This window comes from Anopheles gambiae, chromosome 3, assembly GCF_943734735.2.
Source record: "Anopheles gambiae chromosome 3, idAnoGambNW_F1_1, whole genome shotgun sequence".
NCBI classification, from domain to species: domain Eukaryota; kingdom Metazoa; phylum Arthropoda; class Insecta; order Diptera; family Culicidae; genus Anopheles; species Anopheles gambiae.
In genome coordinates this window covers 21,181,825-21,206,070 of record NC_064602.1, presented here as the reverse complement: position 1 = coordinate 21,206,070, position 24,246 = coordinate 21,181,825, and the positions used below count along the sequence as shown (strand labels likewise).

The following is a 24,246-nucleotide window of genomic DNA, read 5'->3' as shown; positions in this document are numbered from 1 at the left end:
GCTCGGCCTCAACGGCGATGACCGTCCGGACCGCCCACGGTCGCTTGTGTTTTCATCAGCTGTCGAAATAACTGGCCCAAATTTCGTGACGCTCTTTTCGCTTTCCCGTGCAGGCCACTTTCCCAAAAGCAAGCCTCCCGCTGCCCTGCCAGCTCATTTCCCTGCTGCAAATCTGGCTTTCCGGACGGGTTTACCGTAACGCCGTTTGTTGCGTTCGAGAGCCGTCTGAGTTTGTGGGTGTGTGGGTGGGGTGGCGCGCGGCGGTGTGGTGCTGTACGGAAACGGGAACGGGGTCTGTGAAGTGTGGAGTGTGTGTGTGCGAGAAGGGAACAATTGCGTCGAATGTTGCTGCAACAGTGAACCACGGTGTTCGTGTGTGAGCGAGACCGAGCAAGTGCGAGGAAGTGTGTGTGGCGAGCAGCAAAGCCCCTCCCCCCACCCGTTCGTTCCTTACCCCTCCGTTCCAAGCAGGTTGCCAGGATCGCAGATAAGCTTGGTGCAGAGCAGCGCGGCACCCCACCAACACAGTACACCATCGCATCGCATCGAGTTTGCATCATTCCCACTGCCCACCCTGCCCGCGCTACCCCCATTGTTCTGCCAAGGAAGTCGGAGTCCGGAGTGGGACATGTTCCGTGCACGCAAACAGCCTGGCAAGCGACCAACGGCGGACAGTGGCAATGGGTTTCGTGCGAAAAAGCTCCGAGCGGATCAGCAGGTGCCGACGATCGAGGACGGCCAGCGGCCGGTGGATGGCCCCGTCCCGGACGAGGGTGCCGCGGTAGGGGCGGGCGACCGGGACGGTGCGGAGGATGCGACGGCCAACATGAGCAAGTACGCGCGGCGGATCGTGCGCGGCCAGACGGGCAATGTTTTGCTCGATTGCGAAATCCCGCGGTACGGTACGCCGGTCGAGCGGAAGCGCTGCCGGAAGGCGGGCGACTTTGTGATCGGGTACGAGCTGGGGACGAGCCCGGGCGTGCCGCAGACGCAGTATCTGGCCCGCCGGCAGGGCACCAACGAGTTCTATCTGCTCAAGGTACGTATCATGCACAGTCAGCACCCAAGCGCCAAGGCCTGCTTCGTTAATTAGGTTATGGGCGAGTGAGTGCAGCAAGTAACTGTTGTTGGTGTGTGTTCTCTCTCTCTCTCTCTGCCTCACAGATTCTCAGCTTCGATCCGGAAACGGAAATCGTGGACAAAGAAACGCTCCAGGGCAAGGTGCTGCTGCACAACGAGTTCACGCTGCTCTCGATGCTGGACGACCTGGAAGGCGTCATCCACCAGCACGGCTTCTTCAGCGATTACGCGTTCGAGGAGCGGCAGATCGAGCGGGACGACGGTACGATGGCATCGATCTACACCGGGCGCATCCGACGGCGGTTAATACTCGTACTAGACTGTGTGCATGCGCACGAGTTCTGTGACGAATCGGGCGCGTACATTAGCCTGCAGCGGCACATTTCCGTCGCCCGGTTGAGCGAGCGGGACGCGCTCGAGCTGTTCTACGAGGTGGTGAAGGTGGTGGAGCAGCTGCACGCCCGCAACATCATCCATCGCGATCTGAAGCTGAACAACATCGTGCTGGACCGGCGGACAGGGCGCATCGTGCTGACGAACTTCTTTCTCGGCAAGCATTTGATCAACGAGCAGGAGTGTTTGTTCGATCAGCGGGGCAGCCCGGCGTACATTTCGCCCGACGTCCTAGGGGGGAAGCCGTACAGAGGGAAGCCGTCCGATATGTGGGCCCTCGGGGTGATACTGTACACGATCGTGTACGGGAAGTTTCCGTTTCTGGACACGACACCGTCCGCGTTGTTTCGGAAGATCCGTGAGGCGGATTACAGCATTCCGAGGTAGGGTTTGAGTGGTGTGCAAATTCTTATCGGAAAGACGACGATCAATAATACAATGTTTTTTTCCTTTTTCTAAACAGTGGCTTCAATACTACGCACGAGACGAAAAGCCTCATCAAGCGCATGCTGACGCTCAGCCCGGACGAGCGGCTGACCGCAACCGAGGTGCGCATCGAGCTGGAGCAAAGCTTGCGCAAGTTCCGCCGGCCGCGTACCAACTGCGATCAGCTCGTGCCGGAAGTGGCGGCGGAAGTGCCACTGTCAGCGGCCCCACAAATAGCACCCACCCTACCCATCACTGCCGCCGAGCAGCAGCAGCAGCAGCAGCAGCTCGTCATTGATCAATCGATCCCGGCCAGCAAGGAACCGTTCGGTTCCTTCTCATCCCCCCCGGAACCGATGGACGTTGACCGACCGACGGCGGTGGAGGGTGAAAAGGACGCCTCATCCAAACCCCCGACGCCCCGGTTCGAGCTGAGCACGGAACAGTTTTCCCGCACGCTGGAAGCGAACGTCCGGGAAGGGGAAACGTCGTCCTCTGCCAAGCACACCAAGCCCGACCGTACGTACAAGGTGAAGACGACGACGTACCGGTTCATCCCTCCGACCGGTGGGGAAGGTTCGTCGTCGTCTGCCTCCTCCCCCATCCATGTCACGTCACGCGAATCGCAAACGCGCCCATCTACTGGGTCACTTTCAGGGGTTAATGGTGGCCGACGGACGCATACACCGGCCGCCACCATTACCATTCCCGCTGCCGGCGACGGGCAGTCGCTGGCCAGCGCGGGCAGTCGGAACTGGAGCCGGTTCAACTTCAACCTGAATCTACAGTACACCGCCAGCTCGTACAACAGTGCGGCGAGAGCCGTTGCCGCCGCGATCGCTGCCGTGCACAGTGTTGGTGAGTGGTGGGGGAATGCGAAAGAATGATGAAATAAGTACCATTTATTAACACATGCTCTTCTTTTTAGGTTCTTCCAATGCGGCCAATCGTGCGCGTATGGAAAGAATTCGCACCGAACCCGGTACCGCGAACAACGGCTCGAGCGCTGCCCCTAATGGTTCGACCAATCCATCACTCCCACGACTGGTGAGCGTTAGCCAAACGGTGCGGATGGTCCGTTCGGGCGAGGGAACGCAACCACCGCAACAACAACAATCCTCCTCCTCGCCACCGTTAATCATTAACGGTCCTGCGGTCCACGGTGATGTTCCGATGGGTGGCCCCGAACAGCAGCGACCGTCCGGGAACGGTACAACACGACGACCCCCGCTAGGGACGCTAACACCGGCCGCCCAGCGGCTGTACGCCATCATGAACTACATATCGCAGAACAACCGCCCACCGGGTGGGACCAATCCACGCCCACCGGTAGCATCGGTGGCACCGGAAAATGATCCAACGGTGGCGATCGTTGGCGCTGGTGGTGTCGCCATCGGGCTCGATTTTAACGGCATCATTACGGCGGACATGGCGGACAAGATAGTGGCGTATCTGATCATCCATCTGCGCACCGTCGACTGGGTGGCCAGCGTGTTCCGGTCGCCGGACGGGGGCGGCAGCATCGATCCGGAGCAGCGCGTCAACAATCTGCTCGAGCTGCTGCGCCAGCTCGGCGTGCGGATGGAGGCATGCAACGGGCAGATCGTGATCCGGGCCGAGCAAACCCGTGACAGGCAGCAGTTCCTCAGCCTGCTGCTCCGCATCGCTGGCTACAACGACAAGTACTTTCACCAGCGGGCTTAGCTTCTTAGGCTCCTTTTTTCTCCCCTAGGCTCCGTAATGGTTTCTGGGATTGAAATAGAGAGAGAGAGGGCGGAGAGGCAAAAGATGGGGAAGCTAGCTAGGGTAAAAACATTAGTGAACTATCTCGGCAGCCGACACAACCGCGGAATGGTGGTCCGTTCCCGTGCGTGTCACCTTCATTAGCTCACCCTTTTAACAGGCGTTTTGTTTTGGGTTCTTTTTTCTCGACTGACTCGACTGAATTCATTAGCTCATTAGTAAATTGTAGTCGCTCCGTTTTTCGTTTTGCTCCCGGGGCTTTCCCCGGCCTATTATTGCCCATTATTGGCGACACACTCGTTTGCGTTTAATTAGCGTGTTCAATCACACTCACTAATTGGTTTGTGGCGCACGCTCTCCGGGGGGAGGGGGTTTAACTTTCTCACTCACGTTTAGCTAGGAAAGGCGGGGCAAGGTAATCCTCGTTCCCATCCGCAGAAAATACACGGATGTATTTTATCGTCCTCTTTCGAAGGATGGCGGGCGAGAAGAACAGGCTCTTTTATGATTTATTGGAAAAATAATTAAACTATATATATATTTTTATGTTATTGAATGGAAAGAATTTTCACGAACTGGAAAAAAACAAATAACTAACTATTATGCTTTATATATTGAACGATTCGGGCGTTTGTGAAAGTTAAGCTTTAATATTTATAACATTGCGCAATTTTGTAAAATATTGAGAAACGGTTGTTAACACGTGCGAACAGAGCTTCAAACATCGCGCCATCTGTATTTTCTCAATATCGTGAAATACGTCAAAGCAACCGTTGGTTGCATCATTTCATGCAATCCCAGGCTCTGCTTCGGTTGGATTACTTGCCAAGGTGGTGCTTTGTTTACGTCGCGTGTTGCGACGCATCGCTGTTTCTAAGGAAAGGGGTTGTGTTTACCTTTTTTGTCGATGTTGGGTTTCATGAATCTTTCGTTGAGATTCATTTATATGAATTTTCAGCGTTGAGTGATTTGAATCTCGAATCGAATCTCTAAAGATCTATGAATCGCTACAGATTTTTGAATTAGTGATGGGAAAATTATTTTTTTTGTTGGTCGGAATCGATTCAGGCTTGCTCCGCAGTTTTCTGGAATCGTTTCCGGATAGTAGGTCCGGAATCAGTTTCCGAAATCGATTCCGGAATCGGCTTCATAATTGATTCCGGAATCGGAATTGACTCCGGAATTCTGAATCCGTTCCGGATTCGACTCCGGAATCGGAATCGGTTCTGGAATCGAAATCAGCTCTCAAATCGGAATTGGATCCTAAATTAGCATTGGCTTCCAAACGGAGTCAGTTTCGGCATCGCCATAAAAATAGGCGTTTGGGTCCAATCATACTACTATTGATTGGTTGATTGATTGATAACCGCAAAAAATCAAAATTTACTTGTAAAAGATCAATTCTCACTGAGATTCCCGGATTGATTTCGTTTCTAAAACTTCTTAAAAATTCAACAACTAATTGACATTGCGGAGCTAATTATAATTCTGGAGTCAATTATGATTCCGTTATCGGGACAAATCGCGAAATCGATTCGAGAGCTGACTCGGGAATCAACTCTGGAATCAGCTCCGGAATCAACTCCAGAGTCGGCTCCGGAGTCAACTCCTGAATCGGAATCGGCTCCGGAATTGATTCCGAACACGGAATCGGAATCGGGTAGGTCCGATTCCAAGCTCCCATCACTATTTTGAATCTCTAAGAATCTCTAAAGATTCATGAATCTCCAATCTCGAAAGATAAATAAATCTTCAATGATTCATTAATCTAAAAGATTAATAAATGTATTCAAATTCATATATCTTCATATATATATGATCAAGCTAATGTATTTGCGCGATCCCACCTAACAACATGCCCGTCGTGGGTGCAAGCCTCGCATGGACTGTCTTCCCGTAGCAAAACAAACTATCCAGCTGCGTGGTACTTGCCAAGAAGTCCCGAAAGCCTTTAAAGGCTGGCGTGACAACGTAGTTCTGTTACGCCAAGAAGAATAATAATGAAAAGAATCTATGAATCTTAGGATCCCTTGAGATCCATGAATTCGTAGAGATTCGTGAATCTTTCGAGATATATGAATCTTTTGAGATTCATGAGTCTTTGGAGATTGACAACTATATGAGACTCATAAATCTTTGGGGATTCATGAATATTTGGAGATTTATGAATCTTTGGAGATTCATGAATTTTTGCAGCCGAGATTCAGATTCATTGTATCATTTTAAAGAGTCATACAGATTCATGAATCTTAATCAGATTTTTGAATCTGAATCAGATTTATCCTACACTACCACGTAGCTTGTTACCGTAAAAATATTAATAACAAGAATCTTTGGAAATTTATGAATCCATTTAGATTCGTGAATCTTGCCTACCGAAATTCAAATATTCATTCAGATTCATGAACCTGTATCAGATTTACCCATCACTAATTTCTTTCATTTGTTTTTGGTACGCGAAATAACATTTTAGCAATTAAATTCTGTGTTTTATATTTGAACCAACCCCGTCGTTCCGTAACCAAAAAAAAAAGATCTTTCGTATTCGTAAGCAAACATTGGCAGTTGAAAAGGTAAATGCTAAAGTCCCACTGTAATACCCTTTTAGAGAGAGTTGTTTTTAACCCACAACCAATTATAACCGAACTCCCGCCTAATTGTTAAGTCTTTTCAGTTTCTTTGCCTGCAGGTGAACCATCGGCACGCTCTGTCATTTGTCACCCTGCGGCTGGTGGTGTTGGTGGTCGTAGGAAAGCGAAACACCCGCACCCGTGCCAACCGTCGTTTCGATCGACCGAAATCCAGCCTCATCCAGTGCGTCCATCAGTGCCCGGAACGACTCGAGCTCCTTGTAACCCGCCGGCAGCAGCACAAACGCACATCCACCACCGCCCGCCCCGGTCAGCTTGCTGGAGAACCCTGCCCCCTCGGCAATGGTGAAAATGCGCTCCAGCGCCGGATGACTCACACCGAGCGAGCGCAGCAAATTGTTGTTAATGCTCACGAGCGTCCCCAGTCGCTCGTACACCGTGTCGGGGGCGGCGTCCGATTCGAGCAGTGCGATCGCTTCGTCCACCAACCCGCCCATCCCCTGCAGAATGGGCCCAACCGTACGGGGGAACAGTTCCAGTCGTTTAGCAGCACTGGCAACAAGATTGGCCGTGCTACGACTAACACCCGTATCAACGATCAACACGTGCACGGGACGGCGCAGAGCGATGATCTTGTTCACGCCGGATCCGCGCCGAAACCGTACGAGCCCCCCGTTCGTCGCGATCTCGTTATCAATGCCGGACGGTTTCACGTGCATAATGATCTCGGAATCGAACGACCACTGGTATATCTTTTTGAGCACATCTTCGCCCAGCTGGGTGACCGTCGCTTCGCGCTTAAGGATGCGCGAAAGTTGGTACGCACCGGCCGCCAAACAAACGCCATAGCTGGCCGAACTTCCCAGCCCAGCGCCGATGCTCATCTCGGAGTAGAGGGACAGTCGGAAACCGCCGCCACCAGAAGCCTCCTCACTGAAGATGGTCGAATCGATCGAACTAACGCCCTCCGAGCGGAGGACTCGATTCAGGATGTACAGCGTGGAACCGAGTGACATGCGTTCTTTTGAGGATGTTTCCTCTAAAACGGGCGGCACCGGGCCGGGCGATAGAAAGCGTGCAAAGGGAAATGCACCCTTCGAGCGCAACTGCTCGAGGAAAGCTTCCGGTTGCAGTGATTCGCAGCAGTCCACTTCCTGCAGAAAGGCACCGAACGAATCGAGCGTCAGCGTGGCAGTGAACGGAATCGAACGGAACTCGATGATGACTTGCGGTGGTGGTGAGGAGGCGGATGAACCGGAACGCTCCAGCGCGGTATAGTTGAGGTAGGTGTGCAGTCCAATCGAACCGGCGATGGCGGGATGACCGTACACGACGGAATGCTCGCCGTGCAGGATCACCTTCCCCGGTGCGGACACTTCGAAGTGTTTGATGGCGGTCGTCGCCATGTTGGCCGGAGCGCAGCAGCTGGCAGGTTGGTTCAAATATTGGCAGAATTTAAGGCGCTAGATTTAAGGCCCACTTTCACCGGCCCACTGTTCCGGGGTGTAGGTTTTCTGCGAGAAGGCGTGAATCGTTTTCAGTTCCTCCTCTAGGGCGGCGTTCACAAGTCTGTGGAAAAAAGGGGAGTATTAGTAAGTTTTGTAAGTGGATACTAGCTTCTGTAATAGTGATGGGAAAAATGAAGTTTTTGTCGGAATCAGTTCCGGAATTGGAATCGGTTCCGGAATCGGAATCAGTTCCTGAATCGGAATCGGTTCCGAAATCGGAATCGGAATCGAAATCGGTTCCGGAATCGGAATTGTCTTCAGAAACGGAATTGGCTCCGGAATCGGATTCGGAATCGGATTCGGAATTGGCTCCGAAATCGGAATTGGCTCCGAGATCAGAATCGGAGTCGGTGTCATAAGACTAGACGTTTGGAACCAATAATTGATAGTCGCAAGGAATAAACAATTACTTGTAAATGATCCATTCTCATGGAGATTCCGGAACTGATTTGGCTTCTGAATCTTCTTATTTCAATTCAAGAACTGAGTCTCATTCTGGAGCTAATTCCAATTCTGGAGTCAATTCTGATTCCGTTACCGGAGCATATTTTTATCCCCAGATTGATTCCGGAGTCAGTTCCGACGACGGAATCAATTCCGGAGCCAACTTCGGAATCGACTCTGGAATCGATTTCAGCATAGGAATTGGCTCGGGGATTGATTTCGCACACAGAATCGTAATATAGGGTAGGGTCCGATTCCGAGCTTTCACCACTAATCTGTAAGAGACTGACCGGTGCCGTTGAAGCAGGGGTTTGCCTTGGAACTGGGAGGAAACGACAACGACACGAAATTTGCCACCGCAACCGTCCGACTCATCGACCACTTCCTACGAAAGGGAAAAGAGCATTTAATGCCGATTAATTAGCAATTTTATCTTTGTTTAAAATGAATTAATTTAATTCTATTTAATACCAAAAAAAGACAGAAAAACTCTCTTTTGAAAAGTACACTTTATTTGGCCTTCTTTTTATGACTTATTTTAGTTGACTGCTTGTTGGCAACGGTGCCTTCTCCGCCACAGAACTGTCTGTAGTTAAAGTACATGTAAAACAGCATAAAATGGCCACAACTGTACGCCGATATGGCAAGCGAATGAAGGAATGGGAGGTGGGCCGGGGCGGGAAGGCAAAGGAAGGCCATCAAAAGCAAGACCTGCCCCAGCAGGGACACATAGAATAGTGTCACCAGTACACTTCCCGTCACATTGTTGGCAACACTCTCCGGGAGAAGCCCCCGTAGATGGAGCAAATCGTACGATTGATCCCGTGCTTTGTTCCCCGATTGAGCGCCCCGTGCTGTCCGGAGTAGCGCCAACGAAATCAGCGAGAGACCCACAAATGGCACCGTGAGACCATCTTTGTGAAGAAGTGGGAACATGCTGAAGGTTGCAATCTGCAGGAACCAACAGGCGGCGAGTGGTTCCAGCGGGAGCAGCAGCGTTACCGGCAGTGCCACGAGCAGGATCGACTTTTCGTGCACATGAAAGCTGAACAGGAAAAAGCCGAGCGCTGTTACGGCCAGCGAGTAGAGGAAGCTGCGGACGGTGGGCGACTTTTGGAGCAGCAGATGCAACCCACTCGGCAGGACGGCTAGCAGGGTGCAGAGCAGGCAGACGAGTGCCATCGTTGTGTTGGGGAAGTTCCTGAAGGCAGGAGGACAATGTTAGTTTGATGAGCTGACGGGAGAGCTTGAAGGCGGAAGCTTACCTGAGCTTCACGAGCACGTTCACCATACACCACACGTTGGACACTTTGTCCTCGAAAACGCCACGTGCGACGGGGAAAATGCGATGCACCAGCTGGCCAGCGGCTTCGAGTGAGCTCAGCCAGGGCAGCCAGAGGACGAGGAACGTTGCCAGAACAGTCACACCAAGCACTGCCAGTCTGCTTACACCGGCGGTAAGGCGTTCCAGCACAGTTGAGGATTTGTTCGACCCCGTGAAACAATGCCGCAGAAGGTAGAAAAAGAACGGCAGCGCGTGGTACAGCTCCATTTGCTTGTAATTTAAGGCAAGGCAGAACAGAACCGCTCCGGCCAGTGTTCTTCTCTCCAGGAGCGCTACAACGGCAAGCGCGCACAGCCCGAGCGACGCATTGTTGTACTGGAAGTGTCCATTGTCGATGAGAATCTGGCCGGGGAAGAGCACAGCAAGCGCAAGGGAAGCCCACTCGGCCACTTCCGACCGATCGTTTGCCAGCCGCTTGCGGACGGTGTACGTGGCGTACAGGATGGCGGGAAGGTACAGCAACACATCGAGCAGCAGGACAGTGTTCCGCATGAACTGTTTGTGCTGGTCCGTGCTGATACCGCGCGATTCGTACAGGGCCACGTACGACTCGTTGTGCCACCGACGAGCCCACAGTCCGACGAGATAGCTGTGGTAAGCGCTAAGGGGCGGATAGTCCAAGCCCCAGTAGAGCGGATCGTTGTCGGTGGTGTTCCGGTACCAATCGCTCACCGGGAGATTCACGGTCACCTCTTGCCAGTGGCGCTGGGCCTCGTAGTCACCGTACTTGGGTGGCTGGTTTTGGCCGGAGTAGGAGTGAAGGGAGATGGCCGCTCGGAGGAACAGACCGGCCGCTACAATTGTCACCCACGGGAGGGCGGTTTTGGTGTCCATTTCTGGTGGCTTCAAACCAGCCTACTGTGTTCCCACGGCGTTGATCGGACAACAGTACACTTCCAACGCGGCGGCTCCGTTGTCACACAAACACACGAAGAGCGAAGACGATCGTCGCGCGGTGTTTCGTTTTTTCTTTGACAGCTCCTGCACACAAACAACCCTACCCCCTTTGCCCTGTTGGCGTCCGATGGCTCCGAGAGGAGAAAGTTTTGTTCCGCCCCCCAACTACCCCCTCCATCAAACGGAGCAAGATGACTTACTCACCACATGCGTTGCTTCCAGCTTCTCCGTCAGCTTCTGCCGGATGTATTCCTCTGTGTAGCCGGACATGATGGCGGTGATGTATGGAACGATGTTTGCCGGTGGTTGGTGAAAAAACGTACGGGAAGGAAAAATAAGGGTTAATTTCGAGCGGAACAGAAGATTTTCTAAGGGAAAAGAAGAAAAGAGGGGTTGCTGTCACCTTGCGTGGTGTTTACCTTTTTTGACAGCCTATCGTTGGTCGGAGAGCTGTCAGAGCGGAGCGCGCAATTTCTCTTTGGGTTGTCAGTTCCCCGATCTCCCTAGAGGTGTGCTGAGGTGTTCTTTTGAAAAATTCGATGAATAAGGTTTCAAATTAATAATAAGATTTATTTTTTGGAAATTAATTATGATTGTGCATGATATGCTGAAAGTCGTCACACCACAACACGTAGCAATTAAAATGTATAATAATTGTAGTTTGAGCTCACTGGTTGAATTTCGGTTATCTGCCAGCTGCTGAAATTGTGCTTTTGCGTTGGTGCTTTTTTCCAAACACACAAAAAAAGGATTCAAGTAAGTGTAAAAAAAGCTACCTTCGCATCTCTAAACAATTAAAAATCTCAGTCTGAAAGAAATTGTAAACGATTGGAGCAGCAATGAGATTAGTGATGGGAAGAATTAAAGTTTCTGGAATCGATTAGATAGAAGGCGCAGAATTAGTTTGCGGAATCGATTCCGGAATCGGCTCCAGATTCGAAATTTGCGTTAGAAGCAGAATCGGCTCCGGAACTGGTACCGGAACTGGTACCGGAACTGGCTCCGGAACTGGTTCCGGAACTGGCTCCGGAAACAGAATTGGTTCTGAAATCGAAATTGGCTCTAGAGTCGGAGTCGGTTTCTGCATCTTTACAAGAATGGGCGTTTGGGGTCAATGATGCTACGTATTGATAGCCGCAAAGAATCTAAATTTACTTGTAATCGATCCATCCTGATCGAGATTCCCTGACCGATATCGCTTCCCATACATCTTAATTTAATTCAAGAACTGATTCTTATTCCGGAGCTAATTCCAATTCTGGAGTCAATTCTGACTCCGTTTTCGAAGAAAATTCGAATCCAGAATCGGAATTTTCTCCGGAATTGATTCCTAACTTGGAATCGGAATCGGGTAGGTCCAATTACAAGCTCCCACTCCATCTAATGGTGGGATATGCTAGCTAGCGGAGCTTTTATTGTTTCAAAAGCTTTCACTTTCCCTTTTTCCCAGCAACGCTAGGGCTGGAACGGCAGACCAAGCGCAAAAATCCACTAAACGACTTCTAAGCGGGATCTAAACGGTTGAAGCTCTCTAACTAAAAGGAGTCAACAGACGGTAAACGTCTGGCTCATAAAAAAAATAAAAAAAAACCGGCGGCGCCACCTGGCGATACGATAGTTAATCAAACGATTGATTGTTTATGTTGATTAGCAGCGTTTACTTAATGTATGTATAAGGATTTTCTAGCTCTGCAGAAAGAGATACAATTTAATATCCTTTACAAAATCGGTAGCGTCGGTACAGGATACAATCCTTTACAGAATCGGCTCCTCGTACAGATCCTCTGGAAAGGGGTAGGATTATTATAGAAGAAAATGAAGCTCTACGCAAACTAAGCGGAATCAAGTCTCCAAACTCTCATTGGTGCCACAAATAATGTAAAAAGTCGATACCAACACTAGTATTCGATCCTGATCCCAAAATATTGCCTTCCATTTGTTATGCCTTGTAATACACACATAAACAATGGGAAGCCAAATACCAGAAGAAAAGAACGCGTTCCATTGCGTTACCAACTCTACGCTACCCGTTGTACAACGCGCGCAAAATGGAATGGAAAATAAATCCTAAATTGCTTTTAAAGCTCTAACGCAGCCATCGGAAAAGCGCAACGCGAGCAAACGTTTACCGTCGATGAGCTGGAAGTTTCAAAGATTAACGTTTTGTTACTACTACACACCCGAGCACTCACCCCGGGGGGGAAACGGAAGTCAAATCCCGAAAAAAGCAACGCACAGAAAAGCCTTTTGGGGAGTGGGAATCCGCTTAAGCTCAGCCTCACGAATGTCACAATCGCCGTAAACGGTGAGCTTTTGTAGCGACGGTATCGTTGTCACCGAAGGATAAAACAATAATCATTCAAACTGCGTTCCATTGCGGAAGGGAAAGCCTGTGCATGGTGTTCAATTTGAATCATGCTCGCTTCATGTGCCGACTAGTACAGAGTCACGCTGTAATCTGCAAAACAAAAACCTCCCCTAGTGCGCCGCTTAAACGGTTTCCATTATTCACCAACGGTGGCAACTAATCCTTGGAGAGTGTTTCAGTGCAACTGTGAAACCGGTACAACACTGCGGATGATGTTTAGATGCGCCGGTGCACGCGTAACGCATGGAAGGCAGTTTCCCCCGCTCGACAATCCCATCGTAACGATTTAGTGTTTTTTGCTTTTTTTTTTGTTTTGTGTTGCCGTTTGGTTGTGAATTTTCGATTCACACGCCAGAACAATGTTCTTTTAAATATTGATTTATTAGTTTTTCATTTCAATGTTTGTTGGAAGTTTGTGGCTGTCTATAGAAATTTAGATGGGCGCGAAAAAGATAGATTTTGAACACAAAAAATAGTTTTTATTGTAAAAGATGAATCATTGACAAAAAATAGTTTTAGACAGGCTAATTAATTTTTAAATACATTCAAACACAAAGAAATCATATACATTGCTATTATTATTATTATTATTATTATTATTATTATTATTATTATTATTATTATTATTATTATTATTATTATTATTATTATTGCTGTTATTATTATTATTTTTATTATTATTATTATTATTATTATTATCATTATTATTATTATTATTATTATGATTATTATTATTATTATTATTATTATTATTATGATTATTATTATGATTATTATTATTATTATTATGATGATGATTATTATTATTATTATTATTATTATTATTATTATTATTATTATTATTATTATTATTATTATTATTATTATTATTATTATTATTATTATTATTATTATTATTATTATAATTATTATTATTATTATTATTATTATTAGTATTATTGTTATTATTATTGCTGTTATTATTATTATTATTATTATTATTTTTATTATTATTATTATTAGTATTATTATTATTATTCTTACTATAATTATTGTTATTATTAGTATTATTATTATTATTTTTATTATTGCTGTTATTATTATTATTATTATTATTTTTATTATTATTATTATTCTAACTATAATTATTGATATTATCATTATCACTATTATTATTATTATTATTATTATTATTATTTTTATTATTATTATTATTATTATTATTTTTATTATTATTATTATTACATTTTTTTAAGTCGCTTACTTTTCATTATTCGCACCAACTCACTCAAATTCACCTTTCGCTCTAGATTGCGCTCTAGTGTAGTTATCGAATGAATCTAATTAACGAATTATCAAACAGTTTTAAAGAAAAATATACTAATAAAATAATAATAATAATTATACAAATAAAACACGTTTTCCTGCACTAAAATAATGAATGAATTTGCCTTAAAACGTGCTTTTAATTTGTTTATCCTTTATCTTTTATGAAGATTTAGGTAAAGAAACCTTTATATCTTAAAGGTCTTTATAATTATTTGTGGAGATTAAGGTTAAGAAATATTTATATATCTTTTTTTACTATTATTCCCATATGAAAGATAAACAGCATTGAATAAGTAAAACTATTATAATTTTTTGCGTAAAGTCATTGCGTAAAGTCACATCTGTTTTCCAATAATATTTTCTAACCCTCTAGCTATGTTTGCAATACACATGAGAAATGAATCAGAATAATGTACTGCAGTAAACCTTTTGAAAAGCTTTCTTGTATGCTATTTGTACACAGCTCACTAAATGGCAACAAATCGAAAGATCGAAAGAAAAAAAAACACACACACACACACAAAGCAAATATTGTCTTTCACACTTGTACCACTTGTTTGCCCGCGAGCGTGTAGTTCGTATTCCAACACTGGCATTGGCACTTTATCGTCAGCATCATTTCCATTTTTCGCCTTTGTTTTTTTTTGCGCCACAACGCAGCACGGCATACGGCAAAGTTAGCAAAAATGGCAAATACAAATCATCTAACACATTGCTCGTATATGTATATGCTGCTGGCTCTATGCTGCCTGTAAATGGTCCATAAATGAAGAAAACAAAGGACGAACGCGGCTATCGCGAGATTTCTAATATCGTTGCGGGCAAAAAAAAGGGGGGAAATGGGTCGTATTTTACCGACCGATGCGGGGCTATATCCTGAACCAGAGGGCTTTGTCCCTTTCCATTCCCAAGCGGATCGTTCCATTTAAACTCTTATCTATTGTGGATTTTCTTCCCTCCCCCTCTCCCAAGAGTATTGCTTTTAAAAGAAGGGTTCAAGGGCGCGTGTGTATGTGGGTGTGCTTTGTCTTTATTGTACCCTTTTTCCTAGATCGAATCGGATAGCTGATATTGGAAAACAAAACCAACCTGCCACCGGCAGCTTTATCGTTCGATGAACTTCGCCCCAAACGCACCACTTTTTTCTTGGTGAGGATCGTTCCATTTTAAAAAACGTTTTACTCTAACACCCCAAACCCATGAAGCGTGGGGATGGTCTTGTAATCCTATTAATTCGATAGCATTCAAAACGCTTGCCTTTTCTTTCTAGCGTATTAATTACAAGCGCTCGGATCGTTGCCCCTTTGCGTGTGTTTGACCTTTTTGCGACGAGTTTTTAACAAGACTTGAAAGCGATCCAAAGGCATACCGCTATGACCATTTGTGTGGCAAAACATGTCTAGATTACAGGCGATTAAGACGATAATGGTGACAAGTGGTTGGACGAGAAAGGCTTCTTGTAAGCTTCGCGTGAGAACCTTCTTCAACGTGAGACACTTAAAATGAGCGTATTTATTGCCTTGAGTTTGGGGATTGGAATAGACCGAAGAAGGCTGTTGGTTTAATGCAACACAGTTTAATAATTACAGTGACAATCCATCCCACCGAACGAGCGAACGAACGAACGCCAGCTGTTAAAGATGATTAATGTGTTTCAATTAATGGAGGCGCCCGGTGTCTTACTCGTCGTTTTGCTCGCCGTGGCCGCTTAAATGCTATAATTCCCCCGCTTACTTTGCTCTGCTGATGACAGAAGGTTGAACAGCATTGAAAACGAATTTGCTCCCTCTCTTCCCTTTTTTGCATGAATTTCCCCTTCGCTCTGTGAAAAAAGAAAACCTCCACAAATGAGTGGTTTGAAAGAGGCAGCAGCAGTAGACGACACCCTTGCGACACAACCGTCTTTTAACCGCAGCGAGTGCGGTTGAGCAAACTGTCGTTCGAACAGATCGAAGCATGCCGCGAGCCACGTTGTACCAACCAACCAAGCAAAACCGGTTGGAAACTGAAACATGAAATGTGGCGCGTTATTGATTTTCCGTTATGATAAGACAAATTTTCCAACCACCGTGTGTGTGTTTGTGTGTGTGTGTGTTTGTGTTGCGTGAATTTTGGCGTTCGTCAACGCAATTAGGATGGAAGTGAGGGTCGTGTCAAGGGGCTTCAAGATGTTTTCCCTTTCTGTTTTTTCGGGTAAGTGTCTTCAGCTGTGGGGAGCGAGGAGTTTTGAGGGTGAAAAAGCTTAATGGAAGCGTTACTCAGTTTCGGTTAAAAATAGCAGCAACAACGTACCATCTCTCAAGCAGTATATAGAAAGACGGTAGGGACAAGTAAGCAATGTTTCTTCCAATGTTTTGCGTACATTTTTACCGTAAAACAGCCGACGAAACGACCATTTATCGACTCGTCGGCTCAGGCGCTCATTTGGCGGACTTCTTCCTTTCTTCCTTCTTTCCACTCACTTACAGTACGGCTCCCATTGCTTGTCGCGCGTCAGTTTAGGTTCTTCAATGTCAAACACATTAATTATAAGATTTTCGCTTTTCTTTGCGCTATGCTTCGCGCAAACAACGAACCACCGTACCATGGACCGTGGATCGAAAAGTCAATTTTAAAATGATTGATGCGGTAAAGTGGAAACTTTGGGAAACACGACACTGGAGAGTGTGCAGCGGAGCAGCATATCCTTGGCGTAGCCATGAAATGTGTAAAACTCATACACGCTCGCTTGAGATATGAGTATCCATTTTTCAGCTTTTCTTTTTTCGAGGCACAGTGTAAATGAATGGTTTCATTTATCAATCAGATACAGCAATGATTAGATCGTAAATCATTTCCTGGTTTATGTATTTTGGTTCCTGCTCTGGGCAATAGGCAAGTTCGCTTTTTACAGGGTTTCCCATGATTTATTGGTTGGTTCCCATCAATTTTTGGTGGGTTCCCATATTTTTTTGGTGCGCTCTCACGATTTTTTGGTCGTTTCCTAGAATTTTTTGGTCCAATTGTATTGATATCCAATCGGAAAATACCAATAAATTATGGGAACGAACCAAAAATCTATGGGATACGCTAAAAAAATCGTGGGAACGCACCAAAAAATCATGGAAACTGACCAATAAATCGTGGGAAACCCTGTAACGTTGGATTGTTTTCTCACCTTCTCTTGACGTTGACGGTGTAAAAGTCATTTTTTGTTGGACCAGGTAGTAATTATATTTCATATTAGATTGATGGGAGGTGAGAATGAGAATGTGAAAATGATACTTTTACCTTTTCTGCAGGTTTTTTTCGTGCAAAGTTCTGGTTTTGTGACCTTGTAGCAGCCTATAAAGCTATCGAAAAGACCATTAGGCAGCTCTAAACTTCCTTAAAGTTTCTGTTTACTATGGATTTGGCGTTTTCTTTCTCTTTGATGCAGACGAGCTAGTAAAACCGTTCAAAATGAGTACCGAGATCAAGGAGTTATTCTTTTTTTTTTACATTCACGAGGAATGGACTTACTGAATTAATTGCTTTGCAATTTTTTATAAAAATTCTTATTTGTAATTATTTCTAATTTTCACAGTATTATGAACGCATTATTGCTCTAAATTAACTGTAGTTAGTTAGTAACATAACAGTTCGTGAGACGCTTATTAGTATTAATATTTGTATAACACGTGGCCATCAAAATAGAACGCAGGAATCAGAAGACATTTTAAATCAATTTTTATGCTTTTAAATCCAGTAAATCGTATTAAAAAAATACATCCCAAAAGTATCTTCGCTAAAAGAATGACTAAGCTGAACCAATGTTTACTGACACGGGAAAGCGAGTGGAAAAATGGTTAGCTGGGGCGACATGGTCACCTGCATTACTGGCATTATTAACCCATTTAAAATGACTTCTGATTTATATTGAAAAATATCCAAAAACAATGTTCTCTGTACACCATGAACATTTCATAACCTAAGATAAAGAAATTAAACAAAAAAGTAAAAATAAAATAATTGGTCAAAACGGTGTTAATTTGACTGTCTCGTATCGTAGTATTTGTATCCAGCCATATTACATTTATGATTTACGCGAAAAAAGTAACCGTTTCAATTTAATGTGAAGTTCAAGTTTGCAAAATGTTTCACTTGGATGCCCCATTTTGTCAATGGTCGTTCGAGCTTGGGGCCAAATGATCAGTGTGTCAAGGTCAGTCAATGAATTTTAATTTTCATTTTAGACATTTAGATTTGTGTCAATATGTCGCTTTCTTATTGTTTGCCATTAATCAGATATGAAAGCCTCATTTGCCGCCAAAAAATCAGTGTAAAGTCATTTGCCCAATGGGATACTGAGCAAAATCCTCAACAGTGCCATTTTGCTCCGCTTTCTTCTATAACCTTTAATGCTATTTTTAAATGCATGAGCAAAGGTAACACTCTTCAGTAATTTACTAATTTGTGTTCCAGTTCATGGATTGGTTCAGTTCAATGGGATGCCGTTTATTCGCGTATCTTTTATTCGGCTGTCCGTATGTTCGTGATGTTGAAGACATGACAGTGCCATAAAAAGGTGAAATTGCGTGCTGAGAAAATAAAATAAAATATGTAAAGTGAAAAAAAACATTATTAGGGTAAATGTACCTATAGTGGTGGTAGTACCAATAGTGGTGCTATTGCTCTAAAATGCGGTTCATAGGGCAAATTAAAAGTAATTAAGTTATTTGCGTTAGTGTAAAATGTTCTTTAGCCTTTTACAAAGGGTTTAAAATTTAAATGAGGCCATTCCGTTACTTAGTGATCGAAAAATCCATTATTTTGTGAAATGGGTCAACATTTTTCCAAAATCCTTAGGATTTCATAACGAAACTCATTTTTCTGTTAACGTTCTAAACGACCACATAACCACGCAATTATTAGTTTTTCAACATAACTGTTATGTAATGTTATTGTTTTACTAAAATTATTTTCCCTTTGACCATATTTATGCATTTCTAAGTGTTTTTACCATAGTGCCATTATAGGTACACAAAACAGGCATGTTCCTATAGTGGTTATAGTTCTAAAATCAATAAATACAGGTCGTTTTAGATTTTTTCGAGGAAATTTTTGGCATGAGGTACTGTTTTCACTAAAATAAGCAACAGAAATGATTTTTATGTAGGTAATTTACCAAAAACAGGCCAAAATTCGCTAATCTGGCTGAATGATAAATTGACTTCAAATCAAGCACACTCTTCCGGGTGTAGGTTGACGACAGGTGTGATGCAGTACTTTAGTGAATAGTTTCATCAAGCAAATTTATACATTTTTTTACGATCAAATTACGCAAGAAACCAACATTATGGCAGTAATCGTTGCTATTCATACGAAAACAGCTTCGAAACTAAGTTTCATTAATATTATACACCGTTTTTTATGCATCTTTGTTTACCACCACTATAGGAACACAATACGACGACTATAGGAACCATACCACCATTATAGGTACAACGAAGCAATCACAAAAATATGTATTTTTTCGTAAATTTGATGTGTTTCATGGTAAAAATGGTTGTGATTGCGAAGATAAAACATATTCCAATTGTTATGTGTTAAAATATTGAGAAATTGTCGTTCCTGACACTTTAAATCCATTAAAACACATCGTTACCACTACAAATTGCACCACTATTGGTACATTTACCCCATAGCACATAATGATAACGAAAAACACAAAAATTCATCACAAATATGTTATATATTTATTATACAAAGATGAAAATTTATAAAAACTGAATAGATTATACCAAAAAATAAATAACAAAAAATAAATAAAAAAAACTTTAAAAATTTGTGATACTATTATTTTGTTATTCGTGTTATACGAGCTCGTTTAAATGGCGTTCCAATGTAATACTCAAATCATATTTTTTTTGACGGTTCAATCTCTCCTTTATGCGAGACATTCTATACCAATGAAACCATATCATAAAAGCCTCTTTTAAAATATATCAAAGAATATTTTGAAATTATTTTCTATAACATGCATTAAGGTAGTAACAATAGTAGTCATTGAAACAGTAACCATTACCTCAAACATCAATAACTTCATACGATTTGGGTTTAAGCTTGTAAAGAAACATTGTAATTGAAAAAAAAGATGTAATGGTTAATTGTATGAATTTTTCATTCTTATACTTTCATCCCATGGCTTTCGATTGAAACAATAATTGCAAAACACCCGTGAAGGTGTTCGTTCTCAATCTAGATTAATACACCCAAAACGGTGCTTGGGGATCGATCGATTCCACTGGCCAACACAGATGCTCAAGGCAGTAGTACCCTTCACTAAAACGGTCAAGATTGGCAATCGGCAACACCTCACCCGTAAGGCACGCTTATAAAGTCTTCTGTATGCGAGCCACTGCGGACAAAACAAACAGAAAGGAGCTCAAAGCAGGTCTAAGCTTCCGCCTCCAGCACGCCTGGGGTGACACTGTGGTTACCCCTGTGTCTTGGTAGAGATTATTATTGGCCTTACGCAAGCACTTGCAATAATAAAGGGGTCAGCCACACATGCACACACACACACACACACAAAGGCAAAACCGGGCCTAGGTTGACCACGGTGGTGCACCAGCACCATTAGGTCGGTGTTGCAGTTTTGCCATCCATTTGCAACTTGGCACGATCCGATTATTTACGCATTAGCAGCTTCTAGAGCTTTTGGCACGAATCGAACGCATTGAAGCTTCTGGTAAGATAGATGAGGAAAGAGAGAGAGAGAGAGAGAGAGAGAGAGAGAGAGAGAGAGAGAGAGAAGGGGAAAATGCGACAATATTGTAGCAAGAAAGGAAGAAACCCCAGGCATTGGTGTAAAAACGGTCTTCGATTGAACTCTCCTAATCGGGGACGGAAGTGTTTCGATGTCTAACACGGATTATCGAACATTTCCATTAGGTTCCATTTGTCATGGCAATGGAATGATTTACAAATGAAATCAATAACAAACAGACATTCAAACACACAGAGCTTTGGGGTGGAGGTCAAACAAACCATCCAGTGTAACAATTGCACCGGACGCAGCATTGGAGCTGGTTTAACGTACCACCACGACGTCGTTTTAATGCCATGGCATTCCCGGCAAACGGACGGCACTGCACACACTTCACGGGTAATCTGCTCCGGTATTGCCTTGCAGGTGGTTCTGGCGAAGAAAAGCAAGCACCAGCTTACTGTCTGTGAAGGAAGCGAACGGATTAGTGAGACAGCTTCCTTCCTTCTTAGACTCCGGCGGCCGGTTGGTAAAGCAGCGGACAATTAAAGCCCCGAGCTGGAAGACTATTGCTAGTTCAATTCGAACTGCTGTACCACAGTACAGTAGAGAGCTGCACCGCACTTTGAAGCAATTTATTTTGTGCCCAGCAGGTACCGGCTTGCGGCGCTGGGTCTGATGCTGGGTGCTGAGTGTGTTGTGGGGTTGAAGTTGCGCCACCTTTTGCCGACGTTTGTAACGTGCGCTGGTGCCTCTGGTGGTGTTAAGAAAACTAATTGAAAGATTAGAGACAATTTTCCACCGGCACCCTGGGTGGGTTGTGGGATGTTTCGCAGATGGCGGAGTTGGAGAGAGAGAGTGGAATAAAAATAATTACAACCCTGCAGAGCAAGAACAGTCGGAGCTCGGTACGGGATGAAAATGCGGAAGTGGAAACGTTCTAGGAAAGGATTAATGAAGACGGTACCGGTGGTTGTTTGCAGCTTATTGGTAGTGTTTATCGTTCACCCACTTCCATGTTTGAAATTACTTGTTTACATAATACAGCTTCAGATATTAAAAATATATTATTTACATTTTGGAAGAAAGATAAAGTAGAACTTTGCAATTCAAATGCAAGTGAAAGGGGGTACAGTAAAAGCTTTTATGTAACCTGTTTTTGGAGGCTACTGTTACTAAATTAAGCAAAAATAATCAGTTTTAAAGCAAGAAAGCTCCTTATCCTTTAGAGTTAATGAACGTTCTTTTGAAAATTGCATCTTTCATTTCTCCGTAAACAGCTTCCACGAGGTATATAATCGCTTCTAGAAACTAGGAAACTCGAAGTTCTGAAATAAACCGGTCGGTGCTTACAGATCCTTAGCATTGCTTCATTTCTTATAATTTTCAATCGGAAAGTGAATCAATTGTGAAGCTTTGTAGAATATTACAAACGGTATTTTACTAAAACAAACACATTTGACCTATCATGATTGAAAGCAATGAAGAATGCTTTGAAAAACGTTTGTATTGCTCTCAAGAAGAGTATCATTAGGTAAACGACTAGAAAATGGGAAGAAAAAATCAAATATTTTCTCTCAAAACATAAAATTTTCCCACGTTATCCTAATCCGTAACATTGGGGCCCTTCACGATACTGGCCTGCTTTTTTATATGGAGTTTGACAGTTGGCGGCTGAAATCGTGTCAAAACTCTTGAGTATCCCTCGGGAGAACTCGGGACGGTCCCGTGGTACAGTCGTCAACTCAAACAAAGCTCTCAAAGCTAGGATTTGACTATCCGGCCGCGTGGTAATGAATAAAGTCACGAAAGCCTGTATAGGTCGGTATGTCCGCTCAGGACGTTACGCCAAATAGAAGAAGTATTGAGTATTGAGTATTGACTGTGTCGGAACGAGGTCAAATATTAGGTCAAAATAATTATCTTTTGTGCCAAATATTCAATAACCAATTTACAATTTTCTTCTGATGATCAGACCGGTTTATCATTTTTATCAAAATTAAAATTTGAATCGTAAAGGGCTCTTAGATGTCAAGCTGCCTGTAACGAACTTTTGGCTACTTGTCAAATCATTCTATATTACTTGACCTCGTTCCTACACAGTCCTTGCTCAATACTGCGATTTTCAGCCTAGATTATTTTAGTCTCAAAGCTAGAGATTAGAGTCGAGTACCTGCTCGAAACAATGACAAAACGGGGTTGTGTTTTCATTTATACTAAGGTGCATTAAAGAGATCACGTGGTGGAATCTATAATCAAAGTATATGTAGAACAGGTGTTCTCATAGCCTGTTTTTATAACCAAATTGGAACGTCACTTTTTGACAGGACGGGTGAAAACTTTTGCTCAAACTGGCTTTCACTCAAACACTGTTGAAATCTTCATTCAGAAGCAGAAGCGTTATAAATCAACCTTATAAATAACATCTTGGGATAAATCACATCTTGGGGCCCAGCTGTATATTATACCCTACTTGATAGCTGCTCGAGAACTGCTATACAATGCAAACAGTCGACAGGCTGAAATTTCAGCCTAAGATCTTAACAGGGAAAGTAGCCAAATTTTGGAAACTTTTTTTGTTTCTTCTGCACTTGATAAACTTGTTAGGGAAATCTGAAACTTATGCCAACATTTTCTATTTAAAGGTACGCTTTAGGCTGCCCAATTTAGGGGCAACCATCTTGCACTATACTTGGCTTACGTCTAATGTTTCCCCGAGGGCTGGTGAACTTGACCTCGGTCAAAACTGCTCGTCGTTCGGTGCTCCAACTCTTGCTCGCTCTATTTTCTGTTCAAACGAATGTTTTTTTTGAACTATTTAAAATTAGGTACTGAACTTATCTTACTTCAACGTCAGCGTCAATTGTATGTGAACGTCAATGTAACCACTTTGTACAAGTATATTAAACCTCATCTACATGTGAAATGCTGTATCAGCAGTGCGACCAAGCACAATAATCACTTCAACTTGCTTGCTCAGTACATTTGAACAACATACAACATTCCCGACGCTTCTGCTACTTCACATACTTTGCCGCATCATTCACCCAATCGGGCACCCTCTGTGCTCTGTGGTAGTCACTAACCGGGAGCAAGAGTCATGAGCCGTGAGGATGCTCCATACGAAGAAATGTTCCCTGTTGACATAGCCCACTGTTTATCGTTGATCTGCTGCTGCAGGAACAGAGGCGAACCGAATGCCCCCGGGAGCCAGAGAGAAAGAGCACAATTTACTGTGAAACACCCCCAAAGCTGCCCGACCGGATCCAGTGTGTCTAGGAATGTGAACTTTTCGCTTTTGCTTTGCACCCCGAACCCGGTGCCGATGTTTGCGCCGGCACGTCTAATTGGTAAACATTGAATATCGCTGACCCGAGCCACGAGTTTTTCTCGCTAATTCGGAGGAAATGGAT

The 24,246-nt window shown here is 44.2% G+C and overlaps 4 protein-coding genes across 4 annotated transcripts; 1 reads left to right on the top strand and 3 right to left on the bottom strand.

The window, feature by feature from the left end:
• LOC1279918 (probable serine/threonine-protein kinase MARK-B) lies at positions 1 to 4,261 on the top strand. The gene is made up of 4 exons (XM_061654097.1): positions 1 to 1,039; positions 1,165 to 1,856; positions 1,937 to 2,757; positions 2,828 to 4,261. The coding sequence occupies exons 1-4, from the start codon at positions 629 to 631 to the stop codon at positions 3,601 to 3,603; spliced, it is 2,700 nt and encodes an 899-aa protein (XP_061510081.1). The 5' UTR covers positions 1 to 628; the 3' UTR covers positions 3,604 to 4,261.
• Positions 4,262 to 6,118: 1,857 nt separating this feature from the next.
• Positions 6,119 to 7,639, bottom strand: LOC1279916 (mevalonate kinase). The gene has a single exon (XM_061654122.1). The coding sequence runs from the start codon at positions 7,637 to 7,639 to the stop codon at positions 6,353 to 6,355; it is 1,287 nt and encodes a 428-aa protein (XP_061510106.1). The 3' UTR covers positions 6,119 to 6,352.
• On the bottom strand, positions 7,256 to 10,865 carry LOC133392775 (bolA-like protein 2). Its single transcript, XM_061654130.1, has 3 exons — positions 10,632 to 10,865; positions 8,476 to 8,570; positions 7,256 to 7,802 (listed from the first exon to the last, which is right to left on the bottom strand). Exons 1-3 carry the CDS (start codon positions 10,695 to 10,697, stop codon positions 7,703 to 7,705), a joined length of 261 nt encoding a protein of 86 aa, XP_061510114.1. The 5' UTR covers positions 10,698 to 10,865; the 3' UTR covers positions 7,256 to 7,702.
• Positions 8,676 to 10,632, bottom strand: LOC1279917 (probable dolichyl pyrophosphate Man9GlcNAc2 alpha-1,3-glucosyltransferase). Its single transcript, XM_552840.4, has 2 exons — positions 9,451 to 10,632; positions 8,676 to 9,386 (listed from the first exon to the last, which is right to left on the bottom strand). The coding sequence occupies exons 1-2, from the start codon at positions 10,362 to 10,364 to the stop codon at positions 8,696 to 8,698; spliced, it is 1,605 nt and encodes a 534-aa protein (XP_552840.4). The 5' UTR covers positions 10,365 to 10,632; the 3' UTR covers positions 8,676 to 8,695.
• Positions 10,866 to 24,246: the final 13,381 nt, after the last annotated feature.